Below are 16,371 nucleotides of genomic sequence, written 5' to 3'. Positions count from 1 at the left end.
TGTTCTGAGCTGCCAACTAAAGGGATGAGTACAGACGCCAGATATTTGGAAACATTGTAAGTGACAGAGTTAATCATGCTAACAATAGGTCTTAAAGGTACACCTTGTTTGTGGATTTTAGGTAAACCATACAGACTAGGTGTGGCCTCCCCTGGGTACAGTCTGTGGTACAGAAAACGGTCAATAGCCTTGTCCTGCTCCAAATTTTTCAGGCAATCTATTAACTTCTTCTTGTAACCACTTCCTGGATCTCTTTTCAGAGGTTCATAAGTGGTTAAGTCACTAAGGAGTGTCATAACTTTCTCATGATAGTCTTTCTGGTTCAAAATCACTGTGCACTTTCCTTTGTCTGCTGGGAGAATGATGATGTTTTTGTCCTTGCTAAGAGTGGTGAGTGCATCCCTCTCCTCTCTACTGATGTTGGAAGGTGGTGGTTTGGCATTGCTGAGGCAGGATGAAACTTTGATTCTGAGCTGTTCTGCTTCACCCTCTTTCATTTTGTTGTTGCGGATGGCTGATTCTGTGGCTGTGATCATCTCCACCAGAGGAATTCTACTTGGTGCAGCCGCAAAGTTCAGTCCCCTGGCAAGAATCTCTGTCTCCGGCTGGGTGAGCTGTCTGTCAGATAAATTCTTCACCCACTTTTCTGTCTCCCTGGCATGTAATTGACTACTGGCGTGTTGTCCTACACTGAATGTGTTGTTATTGGAATAGTGATGGTGTTGATGAGTTATTAGTAAGTTAAACTTATTTTGTTGCCGAGTCTTGGACTTGACATGCTGTTCTAAGCACAAGTAATAAGGTATAGTACAAAAACAATACGCCGAACAACAGCAGCACGGACATGAGTCTGTGTGAGCAGATGAGGACGAATGAACACAGCAGCATGAAATACATCAGCAGCATAAGATCAGCAAAGTGGATAGTAAGCACCACATATCAACAATCAAGTGGCGTTACAGAGATTGTCTTGTTGATATCTTGTTCAAAACGTAGTTGTGTAACATCATCCATAGAAGGTTGTGCAAAACAGATTCAATAAAATAACCTTTGCATCCCAACATGATCTAAAATCAGTATATTGCTGAAATAGATCAACCCTTATTTAAGAAAGGTTCATTTTATTTGATCAATAAAAATCCTCCTATAAAAAACAAATACCAAAATGTGTCATTAAATGGAGTTAAAATGATTGAAGGCCATCTACAGTGTTGTCTGGGAACAGCAGATGAATTCATTGTTTTGGCAACTGGTTCTATCCAAATTTTACGAGGTTGAAATGCTGCATTCCTCAGCTTATTTATCAAGCTAATGAGCAACATCTGCAAAAGATGTGGATCAGACTTTTATGATGATAATCAAGGACAAGTTGGCAATATATCTGCAGATGTTATTGCACAGGACCAAAGTAAACAGTTGCTTAATAGAAAGTCTTTACCAGCTAATTATTGAAGTTTGAGTACATTTTTCAGCATCGCCTCAAGCAGTTCTACCAGAAAGTTTTCTTGATATAAAAAAAAGTCTCAGACTATCACAAAAACTTTCAGACTATTGAACTTTTCACTCTCTTTTAACATTTATTTTTGATATGTTTGTAAATCTAAAATATTGCTTAAATAAAAAAAGTGCTTTATAGTGAATTTAATACTTCAGTTGTCTAAAGACATTAGTTTTACACTTGTACTGTATCTAATAGCGATCAACCTTCAGAAATTGAACATGAATACACTGCAAATAGAACATAAAGTACCATGAAATGCATTTAAACAACCATTTCTAACCTAATAGAAGTTATATGGCTCATATATAGGCACAAGTAAATGTCCCATAAGGTTTTTTTTTAACTTATTGTCAATTACGCTGAAAGACAATTTATCTCCAGACGTATGCTGCTAGTAAATAGAGCTGTCATGATGACCACAAAAACCACAAAGAAGCGTACGGTCTCTGGTGAAAAAACAAGGTTGTAAAACACCAGGGTGCCTGCACACATCCACAACCAATATCATTTCAAGACTTCTTGCAAGTACTTGCTGATAACGCATTGGGAAAACATTTGAATTTGCCACCTCAAGCGCACTTCGCTTCCCTGTGTCTGCTTCATGCGTGGGGGGAAATACATTTACGGTGTGCTTTGCTGGCTTGGATGCAGGCAGCACCTGCCTTACTTCACACAGACACAGAGAGAGACAGCCTTGAGGCGAGCAGGCTTACAGCACAGACAGAGAACAAACACATTTTCTATCACACATACACACAGAGGCAGTGTGAGCCAGGCTGGTGAAGGAAGAGACTGTCAGTGTCACTCAGAATGGAAATGAACGTGTCAATCACAAATGTCAGTCCCACCGGGGTGATGTAAGAGTCCTGACTGTACATCTTTGAATTACCAGGAATGCAACTGTATACAAAAAAACAAACAAACAAACAAAAACAGTGTATTTCTGTCTTTTAAACACACACATGATGTAGGTGGTGGCTGAAGGTGGGGGCCTTGGCGCTCTGACCCTGTCTTACCAAAGCTGCCTCTTGAGACATGGAACATAACCTCTCTCCTCTCTGGCAGGGATGGAGCCTGAGCTTGTGCATCAGGTTGAGAGGTACTGATTAGATATAACTGGGCTCATCTCAACGCACAGCGTGGGCTCCAAAACCAACTTCCTTGAGAGGTGCTGGACTTTTATTCAGAATCAGAATCAAACTTTATTGTCATTGCACAGAAGCACAACAAAACTACATTTCAGTACAACCATCCAAAGAAAACAATATGGCTAGAGGGGGGTAGCTGTGATGGGACACAGTGTGGGGTTGCAAAAAAACCTCAGCACAAGAAAAAGCAACATACTGGTAACATAAAGTTCTGCTTGTGATAAGATGGTCTCTTTGGTACACCCCTCCTCCATTGCCAGCCCTCTTCCTTGTTGACAGTCTTGTCAAACTGGTTGAAAACAACAAAGTCCATGCTCAATAATCCAGATATAAAATCCAACATTTTTCAGTCAGGTCATCTGGACAGTTTCTTTTTTGTGCTGAAACGTTTCGCCTTCAATCCAGAAGGCTTCATCAGTCAAGGAAACACACAACAAAACTGATTCTTCCCACACCAGCTTACTCCAAAGTGGAACAAACCAGTTCTGCTTGTGATTAGATGGTCTCTTTGGTATGGCCCTCTTCCTTGTTGACTGTCTTGTCAAACTGGTTGAAAACAACAAAGTCCATGCTCAGGTTTGTTCCACTTTGGAGTAAGCTGTTGGGTCGAAGGCGAAACGTTTCAGCACAAAAAAAGAAACTGTCCACATGACCTGACAGAAAAAAGTTGTATTGAAGATTGACATATCATTTTGAAAGTACCATATTTTGATTGATTTGTTCTGATCCTAATTTCTGTCTTTTTTTTTTCTTTTTTTTTCTGCAAAAACTGAGAAGTAGTGTGGGCTGATTTCTTCACAGTATTCAAATTTTTTGAAATCCTGTTTTTGTGGGTTTCATGAGCTGGAAGCCCAATATATGTAAAAATAAACAAATGCATACTTGAAATCATTACAATTGTGAGCCCTGGATCTATCATCTATGAAAGATTCACATTTTGAATGGAATTATGGAAGTTAAACAACATTTCCATGATATTCTATTTTTTTGGAAAGGGTCTGTATTTTGATAATATATCTAATAGCCCGTGTTTTGTTCAAAATGTGGTAAGCAACAAGCTCTTTAATATTGAATCCAAGCTTGATTAGTATTCTCAAAATCATCCTGACTGTAAACTAAAGTTTCTATACATCAAATGTAAATGTGAACATCTTCAGCATCGGGTGGAAGTTAGTTAGTTAGTTAATTATCACCTGCTCATTTAAAAGCTGTGTGTTAGAAAGTCTGAGCCACTACAGAGGTGTCACTGACAATCAATTTACAGTGAGAATGAACAAAACGAGAACAAAAAAGTAAAGCGAGGAAACTAAAGTGTATCTGAAATAATTAAACTTTGTCTCTCTGATTCTAGGATGCAATTTCTGTTTGTTTTTATATGGAAATTAAAGAAAACCAAAGCTGATTGTGGTCTATACAAAAATAAACGTGTGTTAAACGGACATATGATAGCATTTTCTTTTATTTAAGTATAGTTGTACTAAATTAACTCTACTCTGTATACTCAGTTTTACCATCCTACGTCCCAGTTATCTTGTTTTATCATCTAAGTAGCTTGTGAGATATGTTGTATCTGAGTTCTGCTGACAGGTGCCATTGGTGGAAGTTTCTGGGAAAAGCTTTCTCCCACAAATCTTTAACTGTGGTCTGATCATGCCGAGTTTGACCTTTTTGAATCCTAGCAGGATCTCTAAGCCCCACCTGCAGTTCATCTCACAGGATTAAACAATGTTAACACAAATTAACTGTTTGAGAGAGAAGACCAAGAAACAAAAGAAACATATTTTATTACTTTGAAACTCATTTTGTTTATTGATTTTGCTAACTATTTGGCTTGCATGTGATTAAAAAGTTACAACCAGGACATTTTATATTTGATCTAGCCATCCATCCAACATCTGTTACCTTTACCTGTTTATATCATCCCGGGTCATGGGATTCACTCGTGCTCATGTTCAACAATCACTGTGAGATGCGTTGTGCACCCGGCACACGTCACAAGTTCTATTTGAACTAATGCTTATAAATTAGGTGTTGCTTGATATAAAATGCTGATGTAATTGAAAGGCACAGAAATGCGTTCATGTTGAAAACTTAGCTTGTAAAATACATGACTTGCTATGTGAAGTGAGTTAATTTACAAAAAAATAAAAATAAAATAGATTTCAAAACAGAGTTGAAATATTGATTTGACCAAAAAAAAATGCTTCCACTTGCGCTAAAAAAATATAAGTGCATGAGATATATTGTCTGAGCTGCACAGTCGAGCTGCTGCCTCTCAGTGAGAAAGTTGTCGGATTGAATCCCATCCAGGGGCCTTTCTGGGTGAAGTTTGCATGTTCTCTCCGTGCATGTGTGGGTTTTCTCCGGTTACTCCAGTTTCCTCCCACAGACCAAAAACATGCATGTTAGACTGATTGGTAACTCTAAATTGTCCCTAGGTGTGAGTGAGAGAGTGAATGGTCGTTTGTCTCTATGTGTCTCTGTGATGGACTGGAGACCTGTCCAGGGTGTCCCCCGCCTCTTGCACAGTGATGGATGGATATGGGCACCAGTGACCCCCGTGACCCAAAAAGGAAGAAGTGGGTAAAAATGATGGATGGATGGATGGAGGATGGATGGATATACTGCCAGCATCACTTAATGCTTGCTCCAAAATGTTTTTATGTTCTTTGTTTGTATATGCCTGCCTTGAAATTATTTTATTTGAACAGATAAAGTAAACTAAACTAATTCAAACAGTCAAGCCTGTAAGGCTGTATCTTACAAACAATACATTTCTAACATTCAGTGAAGGATATTGCTCAGTGACTTTTAAGCTAGAGGGGTTTACAGCAAAATCCTGTTATGCTAAGAAAAGAGAGAGATAAACCGGTTTTGGTCAAACATAAACAATTTGATCCACATTCTCATCCAATTTTATTAAATCAAGAAAGTATATAGAGAAAGTTTTAAAGGTGACTCTCAACTACAATCATATCCATTTTTATCTCCATATCTGTGAAACAAACTACACTCAGTTTAATAAGTGGTGGAGGTCATATTGATTTGACGTGACTCTAAAAGATAATCATTTGTAGATGTACAACCAATATACTTTCTGAAGGCTTGGGTTCATTTTCATCATAAGTCCATGAGGATTTGCTAACAAACAGATTGGGTTTGTAAACATAAATCCAACCATTTATGAGGATATAAATGTGTATAAACTAATTTAAGTCAAATAGCATGCACAAAGTACCGTGCATGAAGGCTGAAGGAAGAAATAGACTGCATGAGGTCTAAACTCATACTGTCATTTATAACAAATGTTGTGTTACAAATCAATCAGTCTTTCCATCATTGTCCATATTAATGTAATTATCATCCAGTGACGCATGAAACAAAGCATTTTTCAAAAGCTCTGGTTTCAAACAAGCTTCCCGAGGAGCAGCTTTCTTAGCACAGCCGAGTCTAGACAAAGATAATTTATTACAGTTGCTCCCTGAGATGGAGAAGCTCCCAGGAGGAGGTGGTGAGAGGCAAAGAAGCATCTCAAAGCAGCCCACGAGCTCAGCGTGTTTTACTTTAAGGCCTAGTTATCCCATCACATCATGATCCCACTTCTAAGACCTGAATGGACTTAACAAGTGCTGCTTTACTTCAGCTTCTACCGGTGAAGTTACATTTATAGCTTTTGGTTATTTTTCTTTTCCTTTCACATTTTTTCCGCTCAGGAGCTTTCACTCACCTTTAAACATGATAAATTAGGAGTTGACTCTTTCCGTCTCCTTGTTTCTAACAAGTTAAAATAAGGTGTGGGTTGAAGGAATGTGCAGAGAAAGTAAAAAAAAAAAAGAAGAAAGACAGTAGCATGGAGTTACACAACTTGTTTTAACTCGACGTGTCTCAGACCAAGTCTGTTTCAGTCTCTGTAGCGGGTGCATTAAGACCTGTCAGACACAATTTCAAAACTCTTACATTAGTGCTCAGACTGAATCAGACTTCCTTCCTTTAAATTCTTGCTGTTTGACTACTTTGATGTAAAAGCCTTGGATATCTTTTTATTAAGACTAGAAACTGTAGCCTAATCATAGTGACTGCATCACAACCAGGTCCTGGTACTGGATCTTGCCTGGGACTATCTATGTGGGTTTCCCAAGGCACTCCAGTTTCCAGTGACTGTCTAAAAACATGCAGTGGTGCTTGGAAGTTTGTAAACTCTTTATAATTTTCTATATTTCTGCATAAATACTGTACGACCTAAAACATCATCAGATTTTCATACAAGTCCTAAAAGTAGATCAAGAGAACCCGGTTAAAGAAATTAGACAAAATCTTATACTTGGTCATTTATTTATTGAGGAAAATGATCCAACATTAAATATTTGTAAGTGGTAAAAGTATGTGAACCTTCAGGATTATCAGTTAATCTGAAGGTGAAATTAGAGTCAAATGTTTTCAATCAGTGGATGATGATCAGGTGTGAGTTTCACCCTGTTTGATTTAAAGAACAGGATCTATCAGAGTCTGATCTTCACAACATGTTTGTGGAAGTGGATCATGGAGGAACAAAGGAGATTTCTGAGGAGCTCAGAAAAACAGTTGTTGATGCTCATCAGGCTGAAAAATGTTACAAAACATCTGTGAAGAGTTTGGACTCCACCAATCCACAGTCAGTCAGATTGTGGTCAAATGGAGGAAGTTCAAGAACTTTGGTACCCTCCCCGGGAGTGGTGGACCAACAAGCATCACTCCAAGGAGTGTAATAGTCTGTGAGGTCACAAAGGAGCCAGGGTAACTTCTAACAACTGAAGGTCTCTCTCACATTAATGTTGATGTTCATGAGTCCACCATCAGGAGAACTCTGAACAACAATGGTTCATGGCAGGTTGAAGGAGAAGACACTGCTCTCCAACAAGAACATGGCTGCTCGTCTGCAGTTTGAGAAAGATCACGTGGACAAACCAGAAGACTGTTGGAAGAATGTTTTGTGGACGGATGAGACCAAAGTAGAACATTTTGATTTAAATAAAAAGAGTTCTGTTTGGAGAAAGAACAACTCTGCATTCCTGCAGAAGAACCTGATCCCATCTGTGAAACATGGTGGTGGTAGTATCATGGTTTGGGCCTGTTTTGCTGCATCTGGGCCTGGACAGCTTGTCATCATTGATGGAACAATGAATTCTGAATTATATCAAAGGATTGTAAAGGAAAATGTCAGAACATCTGTCCATGAACTGAATCTGAAGAGAAGGTGGTCATGCAGCAACAATGATCCTCAGCACACGAGATGTTCTACCAAAGAATGGTTCAAGAAGAATAAAGTTCATGTTTTGGAAAGGCCAAGTCAAAGTCCTGACCTTAATCCAATCCAGATGTTGTGGAAGGACCTGAAGCAGCAGTTAATGTGAGGAAACCACCAACATCCAGAGGTGAAGCTGTTCTGTACAGAGGAACGGATTAAAGCTCCTCCAGGCTGGTGATCAGGACTGATCAACTGTTACTGGAAATGTTTAGTTGAAGTTATTTCTGCACCGGGGGGGGGGGGGTGTTGCTGGGGGCACACCAGGTACTGAAATCAAAGGTTCACATACTTTTACCATAACAAATATGTAATATTGGATCATTGTCCTCAATAAATAAATGACCAAGTATAATATTTTTGTTGATGTTGGAGGTCATATTTAAGCAGAAATAAAGAAAATTATAAAGGCTTCACAAACGTTCAAGCACCACTTTAAGTTAAATGATGATTCGAGATTGACTCAGTGTGAGAGTGTGCACTAAGGGTTGAACTCACAGAGAGAGATGGAGGACAGCTAAATGAAAATGAAGCTAAATAAGATGAAGGTTAAAGATCGGCCGTGACTGAGGTCTGAACTACTGTTAGTCTTTTCAGAGATTGTTTTATAAAATAATTCAGAACAAAAAGGCAGTCGCTGTTGGATGAAAACCTTGTACGTGTATTTGTTTTTCACCATTTTCATGTTTTTGCATCATCAGCTCTGTTAGTCACCCTTTACATCTGTCTGCTTTTTTTATGATATTTCAATAAAATCTGTCAAAACAAGCTTATGACTTGTGGCAACATTTACTTCTTTTTTAAAATAGTTATTTTTTTAATTTTTTATTATTGTTGTTTTTGAAAATATTTTCCTTTGGATATACAAGGTCTCTACCCAACAACAAAGATTTAAAATGTGTTTAAATGTCTTTGGAAGAAACTGAACATTTGAAACTCAAATTACCAATAAAATTCTACAAAGTGTCAAACGTGAATGCTGCTACTGTGAATAAAGAGGCTTTTTCAATAGTAATCCATCAAAGACAATGGTGTTGAGTGGTAAGGTGTACTGCACACTGTGTTGAAACTGTATCCGCTGCATCTAAAGCAAGATAAACCTGACCAAGGGTAACCACATAATTAGATAATCAATGTAAATCAATCCTTATTTATCAACAATTAGAGAAGCAACTTAATCAAAGACGGAGAATTGGCAAATGAAACAACTTCTTTAATGAAAAATGGATAGGGCTGTCTGAGATAATTGACTTTAGTCTCTTTACCAAGAACAAAGATGTAACTGAGTCAAATACTGAGCTCATGAAATATTTATGATGTAAAACTTATGTACGTTTGATTTAAAAAAATTGCAAAAATAAAAATAAATAGTTTAAATACATAGGTATATGTGGAAAGAGATGTCTGGGCCTCCCTGCTCAAGCTATTCCTCTAGCGACCTGACTTTGAAACAAGCGGATGGGTGGATGGATGGATGGATGGATGGATGGATGGATGGATGAATGGATGGATGGATGGATGGATGGATGGATGGATGGATTGATAAATGGATGGATGGATGGATGGATGGATGGATGGATGGATGGATGGATGGATGGATGGATGAGTGGATGGATGAATGGATGGAAATATATAGAATTACTAGGTACAATGAAACCTCTGATTACAAATATGAATAAAACAACTTGTCATCTCCCCTCACCTGCAGAATGACTGCGTCGCTATGTGCTTATGTGCGGGGTGTTTTTTTCAATTTCAGGCTATCATTCCTTAGCCAAGGAATAAGAGTCTGTTAAGAATTGTTTTGCATCCAAATCGTATACATGTTGTCACTTTCATTACTTTTTTGTCTGTTTAAATAGGTCCCACTTGTAAATGAGTTTTCGAGGTCCAATGTGATTTATCTGTATTAATACAATAAATAAAACTGTTTATGATGCAATGGTACAATTAACTGATTGAAAAAATAATTTATTAATAATTAACTAAAGGGAAAATAAAATATTTTATTTTCCATTATTTTAAATGATAAAAATGTTCAAAATATACATTTTCAACAAACAAGTTAACTGAAATTAATTATATTTGCAATTAGAAGTTCTACTTTAAATGTCTGCATAGCAGCTAATGATGTAACAAGAATGGCAAGTGAACATGCATGGGCAGGAAGAGCTATATATATATATATATATTTATTTATTTATTTTTTTTTTTTTTTATTGCAGCAGAAAACAACAGTCTGTGTGGTGCAGGACAGCGAAACACTGTTCTGCACCACACAGTTAATTGCCATCTATATAATACAGTAGTGTGTGATTATCTGAGGAAGTATAATGGACCTTTCAAACAAGAAGCAGCTCAAAATGGCTGTTCTGGTGCACTAAACAACAAGTCTCTGTTAAAAGGTGCAGTAAGTGCGCCTGTCAGCTGAGATGCTAAGATCTTAGAATAAACCTGAGGGGAAATATTCTTCATTCAATGTCACTTCACACAAGGCTCTTCTCTTTCACACCTTCTGTCTCTGCTGCTGACATTCACATCCAAGCACTCACTGCAAATGTTCTACAGGACATACTTGAGATGACTGAAAGGAGGGAACGGGATGATTGAGATGTGTCGTTTGCTGTAGTCCTTCCCTACAATAAGTAATTCCTTGCAGTATTAGTGCAAAAGTAGATCAAAAAGGAGAAGACAAATAGATGGGACAAGACAAAGTCCTCCACTCCGGCAGCATAGTTTTAAACCACAGGGAGGATAAATCATTTTCACCCCACTAGACCCGTGTGTCTAATCAATAAGTTACAAAAGATAAACAGAAAACCCACTGATTGCATGACAGGTAGGGGGAGGAACTATGACTATCAAGACAGCGTGCATGTCCTGATAATGCTTCGCCATGTGCCCCACCTGCTGCGAGTGCACGCAGGAGCCTGAGAAAACGATACACGATTAAAAACCGACAACGCTGCGATGGCCTTGAGAATAAGCGTATCGAAGCACATGCTGAGCTTTGTGCAGCTCCTCTGAGCCCTCAGCACTTCTGATTCAAAAATCGCTTTTGTATTTCTTCCCCACACAGCTTACAGCAAATGTGACCAATTATACAAAACATGTTCAGTTGTATAGAGAGAGGGAGTGTGTGTGTGTGCATTATCTGGCAAGGGTCTTACCTTGAATAAACCATGCTTGTGGCTGTGTTGCCCTAGCCACACTCCACTGCCCAAGGTGAGCTCCATCTGAGGAGGGTCTATCGCCCGCTCATAAATCCTGCAACAACAAACCAGAGGAGAATGTTATGTCCATGACAGGCACAAACAGGTGTCTCTTGTCCTTCTCTGACAGGAACACCGATCCAATACACCTGAACACCGTGGATAAACCCAATGGACTATGTTCCTCCCCACTCTAACTCCTTTCACAGGAAGCGGATGATGTCGAGCTGGGGCTGGTCGCTTCAAGCCTGACAGCCAGACTCACCCCGCAGCTTACCAACACAATATTAGTATCTGACCCTGGGGTGTATGCTGGATTAACCACGCAACCCTGTGCCACAGATATGAACAGGCTTTGGTATTATTAAACTGGATAGCCGCTGTGTGATTCTGCATTATTATTTTCTGCACCAATGTGGGTTTAGCAATGAGAGCGAGCTCAAGGTAGGCTCTATGAAGATTTCAGAGGATAATTTGTTGTGCTGCCCACACACACACACACACACACACACACACACACACACACACACACACCATCACACACACACACGCACACACACACACACACACACACACACACACAAAGTGCTTCCCCTCTTCATGAGGTTACACAGACATTTAAAGTTGCATTATGGTTTATTTCTGTTTCAGTCTTACTGAAGGTTCTTACAGTAACTTAGAATATGACCATTTCTTTAAAACTGAAAATATGTGTTGATATGTTGTTGATTTTTTAAGTGCAAATATGAAACTTTAAGTTATACCAACAAGACTATTTACAATTGTTGTTGTTTATTAGAGGACAAAGAGTGTGACATTGTCATGATTCAGAAAGGTGAGTAGTAGGGGTTGAATAGACTAGTCGGCAAGTTGATTCTAGGACATCTCGGAAGTTTTTAAATTTTACATCGTCTAGTCGCAGTCAGTGATTGTGTCACGGGTCATGTGATCAACTGGGCCACTGGCTACAAAACGGATTCTTCCAAGCAGATGGAAGGTGAGGAGCAGGCAAAGTCTTCCCAAACTGGTAGAAATTCATCAACAGTGTGGAAGTGTTTCACTAAAAGTGATGCTGTTTTTACTCCTATTTTATTTAATCCACTAAATAAAATAAAATAAAATAAAAAACAGGTCTGCACTCCACCGGAGAATCCAACACTTCGCACAATAGCCAATGTTCACCGGTTTAATAATAGTTTTGGGTTTTCCTGTAACTTATTTGCTGTATGATAAACGGTAGGAGCATAAATATATACACTCTGATGTTTTGTTGTTCTTTTTTTTTTGTAAATAATAAATTATGTTTTTTTGCAGTTTAATTTTTTTTTTCAGCGTCTTTGAGTTCCAACTAGTTGGCGTTGACTCAGCTATTATCATGTTAATGTCAAATGATAAAAATGTCAACTTTAAAAAATATGTGGTCGTTCAACCCCTCATGAGTAGATGGGTAAGTGATCACTCTTCATTTGTGCACATATTCCACTGGTTGTTGTATACGCTTCCATTAAGCAGTGATTTTTATTAACATTGAATGACATAATTGCCTGTAATGTTAAAAGATCATTCATCTTGTGAACCATTTCAAAGGCTGCACCTTCTGTGAAACCACACACATCTAAAATAAACAATTACCCTTGGAACTGAGTAGATAATGAAGAAAAAAAAGAAAAAAAAAGGTTTTGTTCCATTCATCTTTGCTGTAAATGACAGATTTACTGGAGCATGTGAAAAGGCCTTGAACAAACCCACATTAGCAAAAAATTCATTCAACCTTTATTTAGACAGGTAAATCCAATTGAGCCTCGAGGACTCATTTATAAGAGAGACCTGATTTCAACAAAGAATTATGACAACAATGGACAACAGCAACAACAATAAACAATTATAAAAAGTCATACAGGTTTTTTTTTTTTTTTACAAATATGATGGCTAAAAATAGAAAAGCAACATAGAAGCAGCTAGATTCTAAGGCGAATGTAGAAAACTAAAAACAGGAACATGTCTGCACTGGTCCCTGCCAGGAGTCCAACAGATTCTTAAAGCCACTTAGAGAGGTCAAGGTCGAGAGATTCAGGTCTTTTTGTAAGATATTCCAGGAAACAGGAGCGGAGTAGGAGAAGGCCCTTTTGCCAAGTTCAGTTCTCACTGAAGGAACTCTGCAGGTAATAATGTCCTGAGAGCGTACGCTGTAGCTGCACTCACGCAGAGACATGAAGGAGGAGATGTATGAAGGCATCAGACCAAGAAGTGATTTAAAGATGAAAATGTACCAGTGAGAGAGTCTGCGTGAAGTTAATGATGTCCAGTTAACCAGTGAATACAGGGTGCAGTGGTGGGTACGATAATCACAGCCAGTTATGAATCTTAGTGCACCATGATAGACAGCATCCAGCATCTGCAGGGTTCTTGTCGGAGCGTTCATGTAAATAATGTCACCGTAATCAATGGAGGGAAGGAAAGTCACAGAAACAAGGCGTTTACAAGCATTCAGAGTTAGACAGGATCTGTTTCTGAAAAAGAAACCCAGTTTATTTTTCAGTTTCGTTACCAAGTTTTCCACATGGAGGTTAAAAGAGAGATGCGAGTCGACCAAGATACCCAAATATTTATAGGAATCAACAAACTCAATGGGGACACCATTTGAGGATAAAATCGGAGGAAGAACTGCTGGGACCAACTTCCTATTTGAAAAAAGCATCCCTTTGGCTTTGTTGGCATTTAGGACAAGTTTGAGGCGGAGCAAATTTGTCTGGATGATGTCAAATGCAGATGTCAAAAGCTGGAAAGCCTTAGCAACAGTTTTAGCTCAACAATAAACAACTGTGTCGTCAGCATAGAAATATATGGATGCATTAGGGATGTTTTTACCTACATTATGTATGTAGATTGTAAAGAGGGTGGGTCCTAAGACTGAGCCTTGTGATACACCATTGTTGACTGTTAAATAACTGGAGGAAGTACCATTATGTTGAACACATTGCCTCTGGTCTGAGAGATAGTTAGAGAACCAACCAATGGTGTAAACAAGTAGGCTTTAAAGTAGTAAACCTATTTGGTAGGTCATAGGCATTCGAATTGAAATGGATGAAAGATAAATTAAATAATTGTTTTCTGGAAGACAAAAAAAACAAGACAACTCAACATTTCCTAATGTATATCTGTAAGGTCAACTACTTTTATTTTAATTTTCCTTATTTTATTATCCCACATCCATCAAGTTGTGTTAGTACAAACTGGTATTCCTTCTTCTGCACAAGTATTTAACACAGCATGATTTTATTGTGAAATGGTCAAAGGAGAGGCAATGTTTTTGAGTTGAGAATTCAAATTAATATTTGGTATTCTTCATGAATAAAAAAAAAATCACAAATTATGGTGATATTTTTAATATTTATTATTGTATGAAAAATGTCACAAAGAACAAAACGTTGTTCAAAACACTTGGTTGTAAATGCTCATGACTGGCTACAAAAAAGGTTATTTTTTACAAATGTATAATCTGGGTAGGTCTTCATTACTGCACCATACCTTTGTTTGATTGTTCTTTAGCAGAATGCACTAGATTGATTTGTGGTGTACAAAATTGATATTCCAGGAGGTTTCTACTGAGGAATCTGGGATGTTGGTATCTGTTGTTGCAACCAAACTAATCAAGACTGAAATCAAAAACTGTACATATAATCTGTACCGTGGTCTTAGAATATTTTAGAAAATGTTAATTATTAAAGCTTGTTGAACATAGGCGTATTTGGTTCAGAATACATGTACACCACACAGTGAAGCCACATTAACTAAACATGTCATTCCATCTATAACCAGCAAAATAGGTCAGCATTGCTCTACTTTTACCCTGCTACACTTACCCTTTATTATTATCTGTGTATGTGAGCAGGAGAGACATAAATATTGATATAAGAGAAGACAAGGCATGTGCAGAGCTGCTGATCATCATTTATATGAATAGTAAATGGACTGTACTTATATAGCACCTTTCTATCTAGTCAAGATACTCAAAGCGCTTTACACTGCAACCTGTGCACTCATTTACCCATCCACACAGCACACTACTAGCTCTCTATACAGCTAATCTGAATCTATAGAGATTGATGGAGCTAAAAAGACCATTTGCTGTTGAAAGCAGTGCCCTATGGTGAGCTAACACCATAAAAACAGTATGGCTGACAGTACAATTCCAGTACAGAGCATATATAAATATGCAGTATGTCTAGTTTTAGGCACGTTTTCTTAACAGACCATTTCAACACAAGCTGACAAGTGGCACTGACTTATAAACTGAAGCAAATAAATAAAGATAATAAAATATACTCTTAGACAGTGACTTGTATCCACCATAAACATACATCTCAAGTTTGTCATTATGCCACTGATAAAGACAAATAAAATCCCCAAACTAGAACTGCGAGTAGTTATTACTGTGGTCCATGCCACTTGATGCATGTTGACACCGGCTAATTTGTTTATTAACCAAGTTTATGTTAGTTCCACTGGTCCACTGTATGACTTTTTTTTCTCATTTATTCATTTGAAGTGTACTGCTAACCTTTTGTCACAAATCACACCTGAAAATGTTCTCCATCCACTCCATCCTGCCTTGACTCTGTTTTTCACCTCTTTACAACACTCATTTTCCTGGATAGTTGACCCCAATAACTTCAAGTCCTGCATCTGTGTGACTTCTGCTCCTTGTAGCCTCACTGTTCCACCAGCACCTCCCATTCAAACATATGCACTTTGTCTTGCAACAACTGACTTCCATTCATCTTCCTTCAAGTGAATACATGCACCTCTATAAGTAGTCTTCCACTCGTTCCCTGTTTTCACCACATGTTACAATGTTGCATTACCTTTTTACATGAAACAACTCAGGTTATTGTCCTAACCAAGTGTACACATTTTGTTAGAAATCATCATAGTTGTTTTTGAGGTATAAAGATTTTGCATTTTTAGCACCCCCTAGAGTTTATCTAAAAAAGTTAAGTCAGATCCTCTGGACGTTCAAAAAACAACCCAAGAGTTTAATAATTATAAACGTTAGGCCACCTATTCAGAAGGGAAAACTGGACAACAAAGTTCATGCTCAATCATCCAGGTACCAAATCCAATAATGTTTAGTCGGGTCATCTGGACAGTTCGTTCGTTCGTTCGTTCGTTCGTTCGTTCGTTCGTTCGTTCGTTCGTTCGTTCGTTCGTTCGTTCGTTCGTTCGTTC

The 16,371-nt window shown here is 38.1% G+C and overlaps 1 protein-coding gene across 1 annotated transcript in view; it reads right to left on the bottom strand.

The window, feature by feature from the left end:
• Positions 1 to 16,371, bottom strand: part of LOC119426981 (protein kinase C-binding protein NELL1) — a gene marked incomplete at its 5' end in the record, with an annotated part of 564,971 nt that overhangs the window by 366,572 nt on the left and 182,028 nt on the right. Inside the window, one exon of the mRNA XM_037694556.1 lies at positions 11,101 to 11,197. Coding sequence (XP_037550484.1) covers positions 11,101 to 11,197 — 97 coding nt within the window. The remainder of the gene's footprint in view (positions 1 to 11,100; positions 11,198 to 16,371) is intronic.

This window comes from Nematolebias whitei, chromosome 2 (genome assembly GCF_014905685.2).
Source record: "Nematolebias whitei isolate Nwh7 chromosome 2, NemWhi1, whole genome shotgun sequence".
Lineage (NCBI taxonomy): Eukaryota > Metazoa > Chordata > Actinopteri > Cyprinodontiformes > Rivulidae > Nematolebias > Nematolebias whitei.
The sequence above is the reverse complement of the archived record's forward strand: the minus strand, read 5'-3'. Positions and strand labels throughout refer to the sequence as shown.